This window comes from Eleginops maclovinus, chromosome 12 (genome assembly GCF_036324505.1).
Source record: "Eleginops maclovinus isolate JMC-PN-2008 ecotype Puerto Natales chromosome 12, JC_Emac_rtc_rv5, whole genome shotgun sequence".
Taxonomy (NCBI): Eukaryota; Metazoa; Chordata; class Actinopteri; order Perciformes; family Eleginopidae; genus Eleginops; species Eleginops maclovinus.
The window spans coordinates 4,073,546-4,096,413 of NC_086360.1; the positions used below are offsets into that span (position 1 = coordinate 4,073,546).

At 38.6% G+C, this 22,868-nt stretch overlaps 1 protein-coding gene across 2 annotated transcripts in view; it reads right to left on the minus strand.

The window, feature by feature from the left end:
- The window catches only part of adam9 (ADAM metallopeptidase domain 9), a 63,761-nt gene that overhangs the window by 32,180 nt on the left and 8,713 nt on the right, over positions 1-22,868 (minus strand). For both annotated transcript variants that reach the window (XM_063898139.1, XM_063898138.1), the window contains exons 2-4: positions 14,346-14,446; positions 8,613-8,671; positions 5,283-5,361 (exon numbers count right to left, since the gene is read on the minus strand). In XM_063898139.1, the coding sequence (XP_063754209.1) occupies positions 5,283-5,361; positions 8,613-8,671; positions 14,346-14,446 (239 nt within the window). The remainder of the gene's footprint in view (positions 1-5,282; positions 5,362-8,612; positions 8,672-14,345; positions 14,447-22,868) is intronic.

Below are 22,868 nucleotides of genomic sequence, written 5' to 3' on the forward strand. Positions count from 1 at the left end.
CATTTCCATGGTGAAGAGAAACCCCTTCACAACCAAGTGAACAACACTCTCCAGGAGGTGGGCGTATCAATGTCCAAGTCTACCATAAAGAGAAGACTGCATGAAAGTAAATACAGAGGCTTCACTGCACAGTGCAAGCCACTCATAAGCCTCAAGAATAGAAAGGCTAGATTGGACTTTGCTGAAAAAACATCTCAAAAAGCCAGCACAGTTCTGGAAGAACATTCTTTGGACAGATGAAACCAAGATCAACCTCTACCAGAATGATGGCAAGAAAAAAGTATGGAGCAGGCGTGGTACAGCTCATGATCCAAAGCATACCACAGGCAGTGTGATGGCTTGGGCATGCATGGCTGCCAGTGGCACTGGGTCACTAGTGTTTATTGATGATGTGACACAGGACAGAAGCAGCCGGATGAATTCTGAGGTGTTCAGAGACATACTGTCTGCTGAAATGCAGCCAAATTGATTGGGCGGCGTTTCATAATACAGATGGACAATGACCAAAAACTTACAGCCAAAGCAACCCAGGAGTGTATTAAAGCAAAGCAGTGGAATATTCTTGAATGGCAAGTCATTCACCTGATCCCAACCCAATTGAGCATGCATTTCACTTGTTAAAGACTAAACTTCAGACAGAAAGGCCCACAAACAAACAGCAACTGAAAACCGCTGCAGTAAAGGCCTGAGCATTAAAAAGGAGGAAACCCAGCGTCTGGTGATGCCCATGAGTTCAAGACTTCAGGCAGTCATTGCCAGCAAAGGGTTTTCAACCAAGTATTAGAAACGAACATTTTATTTTCAGTTATTTAATTTGTCCAATTACTTTTGAGCCCCTGAAATGAAGGGATTGTGTTTAAAAAATGCTTTAGTTCCTCACATTGTTATGCAATCTTTGTGTTCAACCCACTGAACTAAAGCTGAAAGTCTGAATCTGAAATGTTTCATTACAAATTCATTGTGGTAATGTACAGAACCAAAATTAGAAACACTTTGTGTCTATCGAAATATTTATGGACCTAACTGTATCTTAAAGAATACAAATGTAAGATTACAAAAATATATTGTTTGACTCTAATAATGACAAATGTGCCCCTAGAGACACCACCTGAGGATGTGTAGTGACACAACTCTACAGATGTTTAGTTGGAGTTTGAAGATCAGTGAGATTAGCAAGGGTGACCAAAGAAAGGGGAATAAGAAGTGTAAAATGTGCAAAAGTGCCCCCACACCAAGTTTACTCTTCTGGTACGTTTGGGCGTTGCTGCTGGCCTGAGCCGTAGCATGATCTGACCCATTTGAAAAAAATGCTTTACATTATAAACACTAATTCATATTCTTCTTTAAGTGTTTTATTCCAAGAATATTAATAAAGAGGACCTATTCTGCTCATTCTCAGGTTCATATCAGTATGAAGTGTCTCTACTGGGACATGTCTCCATGCTTTAATGTTCAAAAAGCTCTTCATTTTTCTTAGAAACTACCTCTGGAGGGAACATTGAGATTCTAGCCTTTGCAGACCATTTACTTGCACAAAAACCTAAAGAACACTAGAGGAAAGGGGAAACCCAAAAAGCATAAAAGGATCTCTTTTAAACTTTCAACATTTGATAACATTTTTGAATATACAGACCCAGAAAAAATTAAAAGACCACTTCAGCATTATCATTTTCTTTTGTTTTATTATTCATAGGTATGTCTTTGAGTTAAATTTATTGTATTCTATAAAATACTAATTTTTCTGTGTTGGAATTCCACAGATGCCATACATGTAGAGGTAAAGATTTAAAATAATTTGGAGTCGTCTTTTTTCCGGAGCTGTATAGCTCAGCCTTAATGCCAAAACGATTGCATATGCATTAAGTTGGCTAGAAAAATCCCAAAAGAGTTGCCAGCATATCTGTAGGCTGAGCTGTGTCTGTCTTTATAATGTATATATGATCATTAGAGGCATTTGTCTCTGCAGCTGACCAACAGAGTGTACAGAGGCTGTTAATCATTAATGAGGCATCAAATATCAGATCGCACAGAGAGAGGGAGGGGAGGGAAAAGCTAAGGATAAAGAGTGCAGTAGGTCAGCAGACAGGAAATATCAGTTCACTTACGCACACACACACGAACACAATCACAGAGGGAAGTCCCATCATGCCTTTCTTTGTGGGAAAAATCTTACTTCAATAAACCGGGATGCTAATAATACAGGGAGAAGATGCAGCCGTGACTCACAGGAAGTGCGTGTAGTTTAAGACGTTTAAGGACTTTTGGGTTTCTATGAAAAATATGTTACTTACTTTCATTGTTTTAGAGCTGCTGATACTGCTGTATATATACATATGTGTTATCATTAAATGTTATATTTCATACGTTTGCTACTTGCTCTATTTTATTTTTTGTTTCTAATCGTGCTTTTACTCGAGTGATTTCCCTATATATATTATACGAGCATTAAATGAGCCTGTGACACCTTGTAGGTAATTGTTTTGCAAATAACAAATAGAATTTTAGTGCTGACAGTATCAGTCTGTAAATCGATTATATCTAAGGGCTGTTAAATATGACACTGTAAATTATTATAACTAAATAACTCATTTTGATAAATGGCGCTATATACAATAACACATAGAATTTATTGCAATAAATGTACACTGCTCATCAGTTGACCTTGGTAACAGCACATTTATTAAGGGAATGGATTCACTTCAAGACCATACGCATTATTAGCTGTGTGGCCCTTTCTTGTCGTGAGGCCTTCGGTACTTTTAATTATAAGTGCAGTTTGCTGTGTCACTTTATTGAACAGTGTTTAGAGGATCCAGACAAAAGACAAAAGCACTCAGGGCCTACAGGGGGAGGTGCTATAATGACGAAAACAGCCGGAGTCAAACACATTTGTATCATTCTTGTCACATAATGAGAGGAAGTAAAAATGCAGACACTAAGAAATTAGAAACAGTTTTATAAATAACGCAGGCTTTGCGAGACAGTGGGATCTGAGGCATATGAGATACATGAACTGTCTGAGTGGTAAATAGTTGTGATGCACTATAGGAGCATCAGTTATTAGTTATCAAGTATAAAACATGTGTATATACAAAGCGCCAGAACCTCACCTGTGGAGTTTTCATCCGGCTAAATATGAATTTGAAAGCTACAGTCGCTTTATAGAGAATCTTTTTCAAAGTTGATTGATGAAAATAGTGCTTTTATAAGGAACGATCACAGTTATGAATATTAAATGTAAATAAATCGTTAATATTGATTCACAGTGGGTTTACAGAATAGAATAAACTAGCCATCAATGTGTAGCCTAACGGATAATTGTTTTGATGGTCATGTTTTGTACATAAGTACAGTATATGTTCTTCGTTACTTCCCAACACTGTCAGAGTAAATAAAATGTTCTGTTTGCCCAAGATCTCTGGAACGATTTCAGCATGATTTGCGGAGGCTGGGTAGTTGGAGAAATATTTGTGGTCTGATAAACACTTACTTGATTAAACTTAGCGCCTATTGCGTTTTCCCCCAAACTAGAGTAGACGTGATATTAGACTGCTCTTATTAAAATAGTCAGTAACCTCAGACAACACTGTAATGAAAATAGGGTCTCAATTCTTATCCTCTAGGATCTCAGTGCAGCGTTCGACACGATTGATCACGACTTCCTCATCAATCGTCTCAAAGTGGGTTGGTCTGACTGTGTCTTGAACTGGTTCAGAACATACATCAAAGGGAGAACATTTTAAACATAACAGCCATTATGGGGTTCCACAAGGGAGCTGCATTGGTCCCTTATTGTTTTCATTATACATTATACTCACTAGGTGAGCTATAAGAAAACACAATGTCAGATTTCACAGCTATGCGGATGATACCCAACTGTATATATCGGCAGAGCAAAATGACACTGCAGCTATTACCTCCATCACCAACTGTCTATTGGCGACAGATACATGGATGAGCAGTAACCTTCCAAAGCTGAAAGAGGACAAAACTGAAATCCTGCTAATTGGCCCCAAATCAAAAAGAGATATCCTGGTTAATAATCTCGGGATATTTACCCACCGTAAACAAACCACAGGTCACAAGTCTTGGTGTTGCATTAGATTCAGATCTAAGCTTCAGCTCTCACATTAGCAACGTGACAAAAACATCTTTCTCTCACCTTTGCTAAAATAAGACCACTCATAAATCTAAAAGACGTTGAGAAACTGATATATGCCTTCGTCTTAAGCCGTATAGACTACTGTAATGCATTTTTCACTGACCTCCCGAAAAAAACTACTGACAGACTTTAGCTGATCCAAAACTCTGCAGCACTACTGTTAACCAAAACTAAGAAGAGAGAACACATTAGTCCAGTTTTAGCCGCTCTGCACTGGCTTCCTGTTTACTATAGGATTGATTTTAAGGTCCTCCTCCTGACATACAAGGCCCTTAATGGGCAAGGTCCAAGCTATATTGCTACTTCCCTTGTCAGCTTCAAGCCGTCCAGAACACTGTGATCCTCTGCTGCTGCTTTATTAGAAGTTCCCAGAGACAGCGGCAAAAAGAAGTTTGGTGATGCAGCGTTAGTTAATTATGCCCCAAAGCTATGGAACAAAAAACCTAGAGACATCAGGGAAGCGTGCTCGCTGGAACATATTTGTACAAATGAGCCTTTTAGGAAGCAAACTCCTGCTCTCAGCTGCACTTTCTCAATGCTCAGTGCAATGCCATCTGAGTGTGTGTTGAATCGTTGTACCTTTAATCGAAATGTATTTTTTATAGGTCTACTCTATGCTATTTTTAGTTTTTATGTCTTTTACTGGTAACTGTATTCTTTGTGATGTACATTTTCTGTATATGTCTACTGTGAAGCACTCTTGAGTTTCACTTATTGTATGAAAGGTGCCATACAAATAGAGATTATTATTATTATTATTATTATTATTATTATTATTATTATTATATGACCGTTGTTGAAAAGGCGGCGGCACCGTTGTCTGTATACATCAATGACGCAGTAGCACGGAGCTACATCTATGCGGAAGTGGGTGTGGTTAAATCTAAATCTGGAGAAATATAGACGCAAGCAGTACAGGCTGCAGCAGCTTATTCTGTAGAGCCTTGACTTTATTAGCTCTGTTTTATGCCTGTTTTCCAACTCCCTGTTTCTCAATTTCCTGTATGACTCTTCTGACTCATACTTCTCTCCTGATGTCAGGTTCCTGTACCAGGTTATGATCTGCAGCTCTGATTGGGTGCATCAAAAGGTCCTATCAGTGAGTGAGTGAGTGAGTTACCTGTACAGGAGGTCTGGATGTGATGAGGGATCCGTTTTGACTGTAGGTGACCACAGTGAAGTCTGCAGGAAGCAGCAGTCTGAAGACAACAAGAGCATGCGTTTTATCTCCATTCATTCTCAAATAGTGTCTTCATTATAACAACATATACATATTCATATCAGCAGGAAGATGTCAGGTTGTGGCTCCATCTAGCAATAAATAAAAGATGATGAGGAAGTAAGAGTTTAGGTTCATTTTAACACCAAATATGTCATTTTCTGTCGCATAAAAACATCAATATGTAAACACATTGTATCTCAATCAAATCGGAGTTATTGAGTTAAATCTGATTTATTCTGGGTCTTAGTCAGAAACCTGGGTAAGGATTCCTTCATTTTCATCTTACAGGAAGTGTTTAACAGGAGAGGAATTATCCTCAGAGTTCTCCTCCTATCCAAAACAAGCTGACCCGGTGATTCAAACTCCTAAAAAACAGTTTTACATTAAAAATCCGGGAACTGATTTGTTCTCAGTTTGTTCCTCTGATATATATATATATATATATATATATATATATATGTATATATATATATATATATATATATATATATATGGGGTTTTTTTTTTACTAGGAGCTGATTCTCCAAAGGCAATGGTCACCAACCAGTCTACCAGTGTACGGACTATACAGTCTATCGTTGTTAGATCTTTGAGACTTCCCTTGCACTTCTCGAAAAATAATAGAAAAAAACATACGGAAATACACTACGTATTTTTTATGTTTGGTTTTACAAGCCGCTCCCTCTCTTCTTGTTTCGACTCAGCCATGTGTTTCTTTTTAGCATAGCAACACAGTTGATGAAATGCATCAATTGAGTTCAGCTTCTTTCCCTTCTTTTAAATCATATAACACGTGGTAGTTTTACTGAGGTACCACCTTGTATAATGTGTTTTGGCAGTGATTGAATTGAAGTGAGATACAGGAAGAGTAACTTAGAATTGAAGATACAGTATGACATACTATTATTATATCAAGACTATCTGACGTGCTAGTTACATTGTGTTCTTGGATGCAACAAATTGAAAGTTGAACCAATGGATTTCATGTACTAGAACTACAATTTCCCTTAATATAATGCTTTATTTTGCAATGCTTCGACACCTTTCATCAGAGTATCCTAGACGATTACTAATCTTCATAGATGAACAGACACAGTGAGCAAACCTGTTTGAAAAAAAAGAAACACTCATTAAATCTGTTTTCAACGGCACTGGATAGAGGGGGTGCTAGCTGAGCTACCGCTAACAATAGCTCAGCTGATTTCTTCTCAATTAAAGTCCAAATGTCCAGTTAGTTAAGGGAAATATATGTGGCTAAAAACAAACAAGATCAAAAAGTGTATTGTAATGTAACAACGTGGTTCGAAAATGGATAAAAGTCCAATGTACACGCTGTTGTGGAAATAGTTGGAAGAAGAAGAAGAAGATATACTTTATGAATCCCTTGAAGGGAAATTTCTTTCCCCACTCTGTGGTGTTTACACACACGGAGGATATACATGCTCAAGCAACGATGGAACAAGGAGGTACTAATGTTAATACATTGTTTGTTTTATTACCTTGTTTTTGTTGGTCATTTTTCTTTTTCTATTCCACATATTGCTGTATGTATTATTAAAAAATGAGAAAACTCTAAATGGATTTTAAAACCCAACAGTAGCCTAAGTTGGCATGTTGCCGCAGACTTTGGTCATTCGGATGAACGTCAGCAGGCTTTATTGTGCAGCTTCTTGATTCAGACTCTGAAGCTTATCACAGTTTGTTCACAACAGTCAGATAGTGAGAGTGGAGCGCTGAGAGACGCTGATGATCAGTCATGTTGATGTAAACAAAAAGCAGATTTAACAATATCAGTTTAGATCCAAAGTTCATGATGATCATCATTTGACGTATGAAAAAAAGGGCAACTCCTTAAAAACCATTTCATTGATCACTTTTGAACCTAGAGGAAAAATGTACTTTATTGATATTGTTGCTTTGTACTACTGATCCCATGGTGTGAACATATTCATTTATTTGTGGCTTTTAAAATCATTTTTATTTTTTACATTTATCTTAACACCTTTTCACATTTCATATATGTGCATGTGTGTAAGTGTTTATGGAATCATTGTTGTTTATATGTAACTTTATTTGGGATGTTTTGTCATTTTTTTTCTTTAAATGCCAATAAAGAAAGAGCTCGATCAAAGCAGCTTAGAAACTCAACTAAAACCTAATTTTCTCCAGGATTACAATAAATGAGATGGTATGTTCATTTACACATTTTGATTTGCTGCAGACTTTAAACCGTAAACCCTGTGCATGATTAGGTTATTAATAATAGCAAATGTAAAAAAGCCATTACCAAAAAATGACTTAAGACACACCAAGGCAGAAGGCTGATTTTGTAATTCATATTTCTATCATGGAAAATGTCACTTTCTCTTAAATACACTGAATATAATGTATCACCAACGAGATGATGTTTCATATGTTATGTTTGAGAATCCAAGAATCCCTTGGTTCCTCGCTTCAGGAACTTGTTATGATATTTGGGGATTGAGAATATTACTCTGTTCGGCTTTTCTTTTACTTTATTTCATTTTAATAACTGTGTGAAGATCTGTGGCTATATGGGTAAAAGGCTAAATACAACAAATGGATGGATAAATGCAAAAGTAGTAGGTCGCTTACTATCTTCAAATATGTGCTTTAATATTTACTCAACTTTTCTGTTTAAGTGTAAAAAATAAATGAGAACTGTGGCAGACCAAGACTCTTTGATTGATATTTAGTTTTCTATACAAATGAAAAGACAATTTGAATACTTCAATACATATTATCCACTGTGTTGCTACTTTGTCTTCTGCTGCTGACATCTTTGTCTGATGGATCTGATTGGCCAATCAGCTGTGTTTGATGTGATGTCATCAGACTATATAATAAAGTGTCCTAGTTCACACTTAGATTAGATTAATTAAAGTACATGCACCACTTTCATTCCTATCCCTTTTTAAGCATTTCAATGTTATTCTGTGTTCTAATTCTGCATCTGATATTTTGTTACAAAACTTTAGAAAACTATTTACAAGACATAAAGACTTACTTAAATACTTAATTATATATCTTTCATATCCCAAATACTTCATTAATCAGAGATTCAGTTGAAGGTGGAAAGGCTAGTTAGATGAGGTTGGGATAAGACTTTTTTGTCATAATACTTATTTGAAGTTGAAGAATCTGTCATTGCATTCACAGTGACACATGAGACACATTAATACTCCAGTAGATCGCTTCATAACTTACTCATTTCTCTCGAGATGAACAACATGATCATTTCCACCTACATCGATGACGTAGGAGACCTGGAGACAGACAGAAAATATTGATTAGTTTAATTGACAAACCTGGTTACACATTTCACTGCATGATTACAAAAGCATATTCCTCTGTATTAAATTTAAGCACACATACTGACATCCATCAGTGAACACAATTACATGATCTGTGTATCCATCATTTCCTGGTCTGCTTTAAAGTAGAGCGACCAATGAGAACTCAGCTCGAGTCTATTCCCATCATCCTCTGAACCGGAAGCAACTGCGGCGCCTTATTATCCCAAACCAGCCAGTTCCAGAACCGCAGTTAGCAGAATAACGGCGGATGTAAGGGTAGAAGAGGCAGAGAAGGGGGATGAACTTAGTGAGAATACAGAGAGCAGGGGAGATATTCATCTCCCTAACCCATGGCCACACATCAGAGAGATGTTCGCTATTATCGGCGCACAAAACCATTCATGGCGAATTCGATGCGAATTGTGTCGACCTAATACCCAGGAAGGTTTGGCTTTTGTCCTGTCCCCATTTTGGTTTTCTTTGCTTGTGTTCTAAATGGTGGTTTTTCACTGTTGAAACAGTCATGAGCTAACAATGACACAAGTTCTAATAGAAGATCTTTGATATTCATATAAAGTGAGGTCCATTTACCAGGTACTCTATAAAACAGTTGGTAGTTATCGTACAGTTATAGTACATTTCAAAGCCAATACTTCTTTACTTTTACTTGAGGAAAGACTTTTAGTCAGTACTTCTAGAGTATTTAAACACGAGCATCTGTACTTTTACTTGAGTAAAGGATGTGTTACCTTTGGTTTGGCTTACAGATAGGGAATGTAATTCCAGGATTCTTGCTTTTGAGTTTGTTTCCTCATGGTTGAATGCACTTATTGTACGCACGTTGGATAAAAGCGTCAGATAAATGAAATGCAATGTAATGTAAAAGACAAGAATGATCTGAGGTTGGCATCCATACAGTGACAAGCCCCGCAGGTGCCAGCTAAAGTCCCAAAAACGAGGGAAAAACTAAACTCCAAGGTCACCTGAGCATCTGACTCACCCCCCACATTTCTGCTTCTCTTGCTTCACACGTGTGTGTGTGTGTGTGTGTGTGTGTGTGTGTGTGTGTGTGTGTGTGTGTGTGTGTGTGTGTGTGTGTGTGTGTGTGTGTGTGTGTGTGTGTGTGCAGGAACTACCAGCAGGTATGGGATGACTGCTGTAGTGATACCACACACACACCCACACCCACACACACACACACACACACACACACACACACACACACACACACACACACACACACACACACACACAGTGTTTAAGGTGACTGAGGACAGGAAGTCAGCAGTGGACTACATCATCCAGCTGCCAACAGCAGCCCCTCTGTGCTCTACACACAGCGGGGTTCAAAGGTCAACAGAGCACCAGACTGAGCTGGAATAGGAGGATTCATCCAACACTCCCTGTGTCAACAGAGATCCACCAGATTAGTCTGTATTTTCCTGCTTCAAACAATATCCTTGTTCATGCTCAACTGAAGTAATATCTTTAATGTCACTATGGCATCTTTTTACATCACACCAACTTTTCAGGGTTTAAATGAAACACAATATCAACATCTGTCCTTAAAGCAAGAATTATTTTCCTGACTCACTTTTTTATTCAAACAACAACAATGATTTAATAGGGGACTGCACAACATTGAGATATAATGTGAAAAACTAAATCATGTCCGTTTCTAGGACATGTTTAGCCAAGCTTAGCACAAATACAGTATGCATGGGGAAACTGTTAGCCTAGCTAAATTGGTAAATTACGAGTCAGTGTATTTACACACCCATAACATGCTACACAAACATTAGCTTGACACTAAGAATTGGCTTAACACATTGCTTGTTGCTTACAAGCAATGTTAGCATGCTTACAAGCAATGTTAGCATTGTCCTCTTTGTTCATTGTGATTGCCTTCATGGTTGTTGCCAAAGACTTTAATGACATATCGTGGTTTTGCATATTTTCTGGTTTCAGATTACATAACTATAGCATAAAATAACATATCCTAATGTTACTTTTACTCCACTAACTCTTTTTAGGTTGGTCCGTGTCTATTCTTTTTTATATAATCAGTAATTTAAGGAGTCGGATGACTGAATATCACCACAATAACTTAGCAGCATTAATATCGCATGTTGATATTCAGGTATGCTTTAAATAGCACTAACAGTCTCCTCTCCAACAGAGCGTCGTGTCGTGAAGGCAGACCAGGGGGGTGGGGACATGTTACAGATACCAACATACTGACGCCACTAAGTGATGCAATGAGTGGTGTGTTGTTGTGTTGGATCAACAGTGCAGAAAGTAGATCCGACTGTATAATAATAATAATAATAATAATAATAATAATAATAATAATAATAATAATAATAATAATAATAATACCCTAAACAGTTTAAAACCTGTCTGTAATGGATGTGTTCATGCACTTGGATTAACCGAGATTTATTAATTTAGGATCACCTATTTAACAATATTTCTAGCAATACACAAATAAATGCTTTCCTCACACTCAGTGCTCAGAAAGAAGACGCTATGTGGGCACCCTTTGAAACAGGCTCTGGACTTATATTGTACTTCTTAAACAAATATGTAAGCAGATATTACACAGTAGTATTTATGTATTAATAAGCCTGCTTCAAATACATTTAGTCAATCAAAGTTGACAACATTTTCTAACAAATCTTAGCTGATAAAGAAAAGCTCTATAACTTATTTACATAACAAGCTGAATTACACCCTTCCTATTTCCCCTTATTATAAGCAATCTGAGGCTTCTGTTTTAAGGGATGAGCTGCCAACACTTTTTATAACAGAATAAATTAAACCCTATGGAGAGCTGTGATGATTTTGCTAACTTATAACTTAACTTTTGAGGCAATATACCTCACCTCTAGTGAGTGGTCCAGCCCTTTTCTGTATTTGGCCCCCTATTCCTTGAAATGTTTTGCTTTTAACTATACTATATTGTATGATAAACTGTATATAAAGTGTTCATGGACTGTTAGTAAATGCTACATAAGCAGTAACAGAGTGTTTAAAGACTGAACTGTTCAGGTGGTACTTGTTGCCTGTATATCCCATCAGAAAGAAACATGGCTGCAGGCTGAATACACACACACCACACACCCCCCACACCAGCCCAACAATATACTTTTACAAGGCGTCACTCGCTCTGACATTCCACCAGAGTGTGTTACTGGGTGTTTCTGAGTTTTAAGGTGGTCCCGCGACAACAACTGAGTTCATACTGCAGTGTTGAGTAGAGGACTGACAGGCCCACCTTTACACGGCTCAGTCAGTACTTATTACTCAGCTTTCCCGGGCGTGCAACCACTGCATATGTTTAATACACTGTTTCTTAAAATGCTTCTTAGATATGTATTGTTGAAGATGTATGTGTGTGTAGGTAAGGGATTTACTGGTACACGGTTTGTATTTTTTCATTACAATAGGGTAAACCAAAAAAATACTATTTACTAGTACTCCAATGGTATCAAGAAGGCCGTTAAAAGGAACTAGCTTTTTAGGTATCCCTCCAAGAGCTACAATAGGACATTTCCGTTTCCATTTTTGTTTTTGCCTTGTAAACAATAATTTTTTTACAGTATGATGAAGTTTTACACATCCCAGAAATCAGCAGAATCTCAGGTATATGTCACTCATTAAAGTCCTGTATACACTATAATAGAGGATATTTAGCTATAAAACAAACACATCTAAAAAGGCACCTTGAATTTTTAACTTATTTCCTTAAAACAGAACTGCCAAGCATCATATTGTAAGAAACATTTAACACAGAGGGTTGCCCACATTTGTTGGGAATCTGCCAGAAGTGATTAGAAGCTTCTAACTTCTTCTGTTCATGACTTAGGCCTATTCTCATGAACAGCGTCAATGAGTTTTTTTTGCCAGGATTATTTTTCTTCTGCTAATTCTTATGTCTAAACATGGTGTATGTCATGGCAGTTCCTGTCCACAGTCACACACAAAGCACCTGGCATGCTTTGAACCAGAATGGGGTATTCATGGATGTATTGTGTCTCACAGCACACATTTCCCTGTGGAGAATAAAGCTGTTGAATCAGACACTCCGATTAGCTGTGAAAGCATCCAATCGGAGTGTCCGATTCGGAAACGTGACTCTTACACTCTATAGAGAGCGTAAGTCCCTACCTTTCCGGTGGACTACCATGGGACCTTATTTCGGGAAAAATATGTATAGTAGTCAATGGCGAGAGGGACACTTTTTTTTATCCCGTTTGAATTGTGCCATGAATTACACATATGATATTTGTCAATCTTAAGAAATAATTTCCAGGTAAATAAAGTGACAGTTTGTCATAAAACTGTTGAAATATAAGGCTATGAAAATACGCAACTAGAAATACTACAAATCCAAGAGTCGCATAAGTGATGTCATAACTGATGTCATCATTTTTTCCCTCCACTGAATATAAGAGCTATGAAGATAACTTTAGCAAGATGCCTGTGTGCTTTGTACTAGGTTGTAGGCATATCAGTCATGGATGTATAATAAGAACCAGCAATGGGTCTTGTTCGTTCTTTCGCTTTTGGTGTTGACGTGTATTGTGCGAGACCAGAGATGTAGTTCATTGAGCGGTTTCAAAGAAAAATAAGTGTTACTTCACAGTTTCACGACAAAACTTTTTGTCTTTTTCACAATTCAAATGGGATCAAAAAATTATTTCTCTCTTGCCATTGCCTACCATACATATTTTTTCCGAAATAAGGTCGCGTGGGTCGGAAGTAGAAGGGCGGGACTTAGTCTCTCTATACATCACCAACAAAGATGGTGGAGGAGAGTATAGCGATAAAACATATAGGAAATTATAAGCAATGCGCCAAGAAAAAGGTGACACCTTCTATCCCCATCATTTCAAACTTTACGCATCCTTTTTACCACCGCAAGTAAACGGCTCGAAATGGCAAACTTGATAAGGTTGTTTAGCGCCGTTTCCCTAGTTTATGAGAAAACAACCGGCATGTCTCTAGCTCATACTGCTGAGAAGTTATGACGCTCTGAAGACGACGTCCTTTAATTAATATACAGATGAGGTGAGTTATTCCGGTCAGGTTTAGTCTCGGTTATCTTGTTTTATATTATGATGATTACTTACTTTTATATTTATTCTTTGACCTGTTTTTAAGAGGCCCTTTAGTGCTTTTTGGTTTCCCCTTTCCTGTAGTGTGTTATATAGGTTTGTGTGCATGTAAATGGTCTGCAAAGGCTACAATCCCTGAGGTCCCTCCATAGGGAGTTTCTCTCCAACACTCCCCTCCCCTCTAGCCACCATGTTATTTACTGTTATTATTTATTTTGTTTGTGTTTTTTTTTATGTGTAATAATAATATTTCATAATATATTACCTAAAACACAAGTGTGTTTGAGAAATGATTTAACAGTGAGTGACGTACACACTGTTTTGCTTTAAGTGAAAAGCGATAATGAGTGGCTGACACAGCAGGGGGGGGGGCACACAGACAGGAAGTGGACCGGACTAGTCAGCTTCTCCTTTGCTGACTTGGTTTCCTAAAGGTCATAGCTCACACAGCCACTACAAGGTGATTACCACAAACTAGAGGAACAGAAAGAAAGAAAATCACTTTGATAGTGAAAGTTCAGTACCTGATGGGGGGGTTTTCCATTTAGGTCCCGCCTTAGCCTGCCTCCTATTGGTCGAGGGACAGTCAGATGATAGGAGGACAGATGTTCTGTCTGCTGAGACTCTGCAGGAGGGAACAAACAGTCAGGGAACATGGAAAGTCATCTGCAAATAAGCTGACAGATGAATGCAATAAAAAGAGTAAATATCTCCCTCTAAAATGTTGTGACGAAGAAATAGAAAGCAGCTGAAAATGGAAATTCTGAAGTACCTCAAAATTGCACTTTATATTTATTCTTCTAAAGGCACTGGAAAACTTCAGAGGAAAATATTTGAAAAAGCATGACTCACAAAGGGAAACGGTTCTTTGACTGAAAAGTCTAATATTGTCTACGTGAATATAAATGAACAATAAAAAGAGAAAGTGTGAATTATAATAACTTCACAACTATATCAGAGAAGGCATTACTTTCTGTCATTTGTACGACTTTGGAAAACAGTTTGTGGTTGTGGTTCCACTTCCTGTAAGTTATTGTGTTTCTCTGCAGGAAACTAGATCATTTCTGATTCCGTGACATGGATGTACAAAGAAAACTGGTCACAGAGATAGATCAGGGTCTCGTTCCTATAGAAGTTGCTCAGTGGCACAAGAGGCCATATTGCCTCAAGTTCCAATTAAATTTGTTGCCTGAAGATTTGCACCTGGTTGGTCAGGACGTCCAGCAGGCGCGCTTTTTTTCATGCACAGGAGGGAATATGAACCTGAAGATGAGTATAATGTGTCCTCTTTAAAAGGTCTCCTATCATCATATATTTTAACAATATATTATAGGTCCATATCTATACAAAACATGTCTGAAGTGTTTTGTAGCATGCCTCATCCCCCTCTATTTCAGCCCTGTTCCTGAAGTGCTGATTCTGTGACTGTAGCTTTAAATGAACTAGCTGCTGCTGGCCACGCCCCTTTGGAGCGTCATGCTCTCTCCTCTGAAGAGAGTTTTCTACCTGGAGAAACTCAGCTAAACGCTGCTGTGATTAAACGCCATATTATGTTCCAAACCACATCCAGCATTATTTCTGAAACACTTCTCAGAGTTTACCACCAGAACAGTGACATTATATGTATTATATAACAACAACTCTAAGTCCCTCCTGTAGACATCCTGCTGAATACACGGAGGTGCTGCAGGGGGATTCAGCTCGCCGACTGTATATGGGGGATGATAGGTTGGGACGTGTCATGTGGGGGGGACGTTCCCAGGAGTTGAATGTAAAGCCGGCCCACATTTCTGATATGACGTCATAACCGAATCAAATCTGGATCAGCTCGTTTGTAACCCCGTTTTTAGATATGTGGGTAAGGAGGAAGAGAGAGAGGGTTGTGTTTTCTGACAATTTGTGAGTCTCCTTACACACCGGGGACACATATTTATGCTAAAAAGACAGCAAAAAGTGCATTTTGCACAATAGGGGACCTTTAATAATTGCCTTAATTAGCAACAATAGGGCAAATTGATCCGTGCTACAAACTTGTCACAATGAGTCACAACACAGTTAGCTTAGCGGAGCATAAAGACGGGAAGTGAGGGGACAGCTAGCCCTGTCCAAATTCCAGTGTCATGTTATAGCCATAGTCAGGCATGTCAGCCGAGTGTGTTTGCTTTGTTTTGTACCTAGAATCATTTTGGTGGGAGTGGTAGAGTCAAGCTGCTGACAGACTCAGAGAGCAGATCAGAGGACGATGTAAGCCAGGGCGACACTCACTTACTGTGGTCCAGATTTAGTGCGGCTCTCTCATTATCTGCGCTTCGGTCTCATATCAACATCCACATTACTAGAATTTAAAAACTTAAAACACGTTTCAATGCTTTCTGATACTGAGCTAAAGACAAGAAAGAGAACTTACCAACATCTTAATATTGGGTCAAAAAAAGGGTGCACTAGCTCTGATCTGGAGTAATATAAGATTATCTCCAGGAGCTGGACAGCAGGACTTTCCCTACTTATTCTTATTCCTATATTTGAGACTATGGCAGTAGAAGTAACTGGCTAATGTGGCTATGAAACTGCTAATATTTCACCATGGTTTTCCAAATTTAAATGAATAATCAGCTACAAGTACTGTGGACATTCATGTGACTGTAATTCAGCTTAATTCACAGCTGTTCTGGATGAATGTGCTGGTGTTTAAATATTGATATGTGTTTAGGTCTATTCGTATGTGATGGTATTGCGTTTAATATTTGGAAACACACTTACTCCTGATCCCGGCCCTAAAACTAGAACATTTAGTGGATTAAAAGCTAAATCCATTCATCCTATTTAGAATTCTCTGAATATCCCAAAATGAAACATTGTAACCAGACATTCGTCCCTCTTCTCATTCTCTGTTACATACAAGATGCGCTCCAGCTCTGTTTGTTTGTCTCATTTCACGGGATGAATGAAGCCTTTGTGGTTGTGTAGCTGTGTGTTTCTGTGTGTGTTTGTGTGACCCTTAATTTTAAAAGTACTTCTGTTCGGTCATTCAATCCTCAGAAACATTTGTTTGTCTGTGTTTATGAGTGTGTCTCTTTGTCGGTCTGCCTGTCCGTCTCTCTATATACACCCCCGAAAGCAGCATTATCATTTTCTCTGGTTTTATTATTATAGGAATGTCTTTGAGTTAATTTAAAAAACATTTTTATTGTATTTTATAAACTACTGAAAATGAATTCAAATGACACTGGAATGGCTGCCATACATGTAGAGATGGCAGTGGTGGGCCGTCAGGGCCAGCAAGGCCTTCTCTGCTGGCCTAAACATCATCAGAATATAAATTAAATTTTGATATATTTTTTCCACAAATACGTATTAAATTATTCCCCATAGTCTATTCTCTTCATTTTATAGCGTTCGTCTTGGCTGCGCTGCTTCCAGCCTCAGAACGAGATTTGGAGGGCTGGCCTTTATGTTAGAGCTTTTATCCAATCATATTTCAGCCATAATGTGTTGCTAGGGTCAAAGAAATCTGCCCTTAGGCCTTCAGAATCAACAGTGCGGGCGGCTGTAGCTTAAAGTGAACGCAAACAAAATTGTGGCGTTAACCAATCAGATTTCGAGGTGGCGACAACGGGCCAGCTAGCAGGCGTATGCTAACGTTAGCACGTGCACATCTTCTGATTGGATACGCACTATTGAGAGGCAGAGCTAGGCAGTAGGCAGAGCCATACAGTCTATGGGCAAAGCTAGCAAACAGAACTAGAACTTGAGCGAGCTAATTTGTGTAGATTTCTACAAGCTATTTTGTTCAACCCACAATGGCTGAAGGAGGAGAAGAGATCAATTTGGTAGAAGATATAATTACAACGCCATTTTCAAAACGAACTTTTCAAGTAAAGCTACACATCTTGAAAAGGGAACGACCAACTCCAACGCTAGCGAGCCTAGCACAGCAGGGAAACTACGAGCGGTACCCCTGGCTCACAGCCTCCGAGAGGCACTGCAAATTGTACTGCCGGGAATGCCTGGTATTTGCAACTGATCGATTTGGTGTTTGGAGCCACACTGGATTTGCAAACTTGAGTTGTCTAACCAAGGCAGCAACGAGACACCAAAGCACAGCTGGGCACTTTTGGGGACACCCGAGTGGATCTACAGCTCAACGAACAAGTGCGCAGGGAAACGGAGCTCCACAACGAAAGGGTGAACAAAAATAGGGAAATATTGAAAGACTGATTGATTGTGTCCTGTTTTTGGGTAAACAGGAACTTTCATTTAGGGGACACGATGAAAGCGCCGAGTCCAGAAACAGAGGAAACTACGTGGAGCTTCTTTCTTTTCTTGCTGAGAACAACACAGATTTGCATTACCACCTGTACACAAACAACATGTTTACTGGGACGTCAGGCAAAATACAAAACGACCTGATTTATGCTATTGCTGAAGTGATGGGAGAAGAGATCAAAATGAAGATTAAAAAAGCACCCTTTGTCGCTGTTATGGTGGACGAGACGTCAGATGTGGGTAATGTAGCACAGCTGGCACTTGTTCTGCGTTATGTGACAGACACAGGTGTCAAGGAGCGGTTTGTCAGATAATCTGATTAATTAAGTTAACTGTAAATGCTGATGTATTGATTATAAATGCTTCAGAAATATTAATATAACTCTATAACTGATGCAACGCCCGGTTATACTGCGTTTCTGTCTAAATGTATAGTTTCTAGAGCCATGGCGTCATAATGATGGCATTAAGAGGTGGAATAATTCAGGTAGGACTGTGTAGGACATCACTGAAGGCCTAGGTGTGAAATGCACGGCCCGCCACTGAGATGGAGATTTAAGAAACATTTGGAGTGGTCTCTTTATTTCTTCCGGAGCTGTACAATCATCTAAGAGCTGCAGAGAGCAGTAGTTGTAACCACGTGTAAGAAATAGTTCAACACTTTGTCGGAAAGTTGAGATCACATCTGCATACACTGCTTGTTTACCAAAGAAACATTTGCAGCACATTACTCCCTCGAAAACCACAGACTGTTTTTCATTCCAGTGTTGCTCAGTGGCAGATAAGACCTGTCACCTCACCCTCCCTCACATCCTCCTTTTTTCTCAGTTTTTCTTCCAGAGGTCCCTTTAGGTCATGATTCTGTTCATCATTAGTGTGTATGTGAAATAAATGATGTGTGTTTGTATTAATAACTTATCAGTTGTCTTCCAGTTTTATATTGATCTCTGGTGGTCCACTGAAAGAGGCCTTATTCTGCTCATTTTCAGGTAAGTATGCAGTGTCTCTCCTGGGACATGTCTCCATGCTTTAATGTTCAAAAAGCTCTTTATTTACCTCATACTGCCTGTAACACCGCATTATGTAATAAAACCGCATTATGTAATAATGTAATAAATTTGCACACCATTATGTAATAACTGCTGCATTTTGTAATAATCTGCCGCATTATGTAATAAACTTCTTGAACGCAATATGTAATACATTTTGCCACATTATGTAGTAAGTTATTACATATTGCGGTTGTTACTACATAATGCGGGTGTTACGATTTGTTTTTTTGCAAAATGTAACAATTGGTGCATTATGTAATAACCAAACAAAATTTACATTAAAACAGCAAAATAATGTGTATTTTACTCAAAATGAATGCTTACAAATAAGTATTAATTTAACGATGCAATTAAATATTTAAGCAACTAAATGAAAAACAATTCAGCTGCAACATACAGCCTAATACACTGATCACACAATGGAACTGCAGAATAATAAAGTGAATTTTAACAATGTTCTTTACCTACAGTAAAACAGGCCATGACTCACATTTCACACACATATAGCCAATCTATCAGTATGGAGGGTACTGCCTATCAGAATTCCATTTGATTTATGCTGTTCAGGCACTTAGCCTAAGCCACTACTTGATATTGCTCCTCCTACAAGGTACTGATTGGGACTGGTGTCTATCACTGGCTAGGCTAGGTCTGCTAGTGGAAAGGCAATGTTTAAACGTAAGTTATTATCTATGAATACTTTTTTTTGATTGTACTACAAACTAAGCAGGATTTAGACTGAGATACTGTGTCCTCAATGAACATGAAAAGAAAACCTTTTATGCTAATATGTGTTAGCTTAGCTTATGGTTGGCTATGTCAACACCAGCTAACTTAGCCAATAATATAATAATATCTGACAGGAAAATCTGTTTTCCTCGTCTCTGTTTCCTTCTCTCTTATACATTTGAATCTATTGATAGGAACAAAGCACATATTTTTAAAAGGTCCATGTTTATTGAGTCATTTATGAGTAAGTTGAAGTTGAGTAAGCTACCTTTTTGTATATTTGACTATTTTAAAGAATTAGCAGTAGGCTAACAGACTAGTAGCCTAGACTAAACTTGCTGGGACAATTGCTCTGTCAGTTAGCATTGCGCTAGCTGTGCTGCGCTTTAGAACCGTACTCCTTAAAACGGAGGTTTTGAGTTTAACACGCAGCTGCGCACGAAGTTGAATGTGATTGCTGTGAACGACGCACACAGGATCAGCTGATTCCTAGCTAAACTCCGGTTAAACTGCTTGGAAACCGGAAGTAGTCTTATTTCTAGTTATACCTCAACAGATGCAGTCTGGTGGATGCATTTTGTGCCATAATTACCAACAAAAGCTTAATAGGAATGTAAAGTGAACTTTAGTATAATAAAACGCAAATAATGTTGAATTATATTATTAAATAGTGTAGGCTACTTTTTGTGGAAATCTAAACGTGATTAATTAATCATTTGAAGACAAATTAATATGTGAGTAATAGGGTGATTTCACGCAAATTCTCGGGAAAGGAGGGGGTGAACATGTCGCGGACAGAGAACTCGAGAAGCAAAAGTTATATTTGCTGCACTGCATTCGAGGTGTTGTGGACACGGTGGAAGATCCTATAGAAAAGACACCTCCACCACGCTCCGAAGAAAGTCTGTTTAGGATAATGTTGCAAAAACATTTAACAGTAGATTTCCCAGCAGAAGACCGAGCAGCCCGGCACATTTAAAAAATCTATGGAAGCGCTTGAATTGCTTGATTGCTGAGCAGACGCATGACCCTGGGCCATTTGATGTGTTTAGCCGCTATGTATGGCTGAGACCACTAAAGGGCAAAGAGAGTGCAGAGATTGCAAAACATCTTCATGATATTTACTTGGAACATGGCCCTCCCAAAGTTTTGCAACACGACCAAGGGGCAGAATTTAAAGGAGCAGTTCGAAGGCTGATGGAATCCATGCAAGTCAGAATAATAGAGAGTTCACCATACCATCCCCAAAGCCAAGGCAAGGTAGAGAGGTCACACAGAATACTAAGAAAAAAGATTATGTATGATCTGGTGAATTTTCAGAAAGGTGGGGTTAACTGGGTTAAGCATCTACCAGAATATTCAAGAGTGATGAATGAGGACCCTAAGGAAGTGTTAGGTTGGATGTCTCCATTTGATGTTTATTATGGGAGAAAAAGCAATAGAGTAGTGCATCCCTTAGCAGGGTCTCCATCCACTGTCAGAAAGGAATCTACAACCAAATGTACCCTCCCTGAAACAGCGAGGCAACTTTGAGGCTAAGCGGAGGAGACTGAGAAAAAAGGCAAAGAAAGCCACTGAGCACTGTCATAATCGGATGATCAGAAATGCATCTAAACAAAATCCACCATCTATTTATTATGTTGGTGATGCTGTTTTGGTCAGGGTGAAAGATGGTGCCCATCGAGTTTCAAAGAGGTTTCGGGTATTGACTGGCACAGTTGTGAAACAAAATTTAAAGTTTCCAAAATACAAAGTTCAGTTTCAGATCCCTGGTGACCCCAAAATGCAAGTGAAATGGTTCTTTGTGTCTGATGTGACAAGTACAACACGATTACAAGAAAGAAAACGCTCTAAATCTTTAAAGTCCGCAAAACCTTTACATCCATGTTTGATACCGTACACACATGGAGACAGACTGGAGGAATTCGTGTCAATGCAATTGAGGATACGGTTTGACCCAGCACCAGACGGAAATTGCCAGTTCTCAGCCATATCTGATCAGCTAGCCACACACGGAATATTCAGATCAGCAGAAAATTTAAGAGATGAAATTGTTCAAGATCTCAGATCTAATCCGATTTCTGCAAACGGAACACCTTTGTTAGATTTTGTTGATGGGAATGACTTGGATGGCTACTTGGATAGTATGTCACAATGTGGGACCTATGGCGACCACATAACTCTACAAAGGGCTGCTGAGATTTTCAATGTTCAGTTTCTCATTGTTTCCTCACTAGGTGTTGATGCATCTTCCATAATATTTCAGTCTAATAGATATTGTGACAGTTGTCCTTTGTTAGTCCTTGGACACATTGCTGAGGGACATGGAGAACATTACTTAAGTCTGGAAGGATCAGTCTCTTCATTTATTGAAAACATCTTAGAAGCAGAGAGAGAAAGGATAATTCAACATAAAAATGAATCAGACCAAGAGAGTGAAAATGAAGAACTCACATCAAACGACAACACAGACAATGAAACTCTTACTGATGGACCACATGATGATGCCACACTGAATGAACCTCACAATGATTCCCAACTAGATGAACCCCAAAATGATGTCCATCTTCTAGATGATCAGTCCAACGATGATGCTCAACGAGACCAAGATGATGTCCAGTTGTGTGATAATGATGCGGAAAACAGAATGCATGGCACACCCATCTTGCCTACAGAATTGCTGTCATTTATCATCCAGTTGACCCTTAATGCAGACTCCTCAATGCTCTGGGCATTCAATAGAGTTTCTAAACTTTTTCGAGATCTTGCAAATCCGTTCCATCCGCAAATCTACATCAGAGAAACTGTAGCTGACACCCTAAAGTTGGATTATGATCATGACAATTCCATAAGCATAATGAGGCTCTATAAATCCACTGGACGCAGTAGTGGTCTTGCTATTAGACTGAGGGAGCTATTCAGCCAAAATAGCAGGTGGATGAGGGCCTGGCTTCTGATTAAGCACATTGGCCATGGTCATTTTAATATCAAGGACATTTT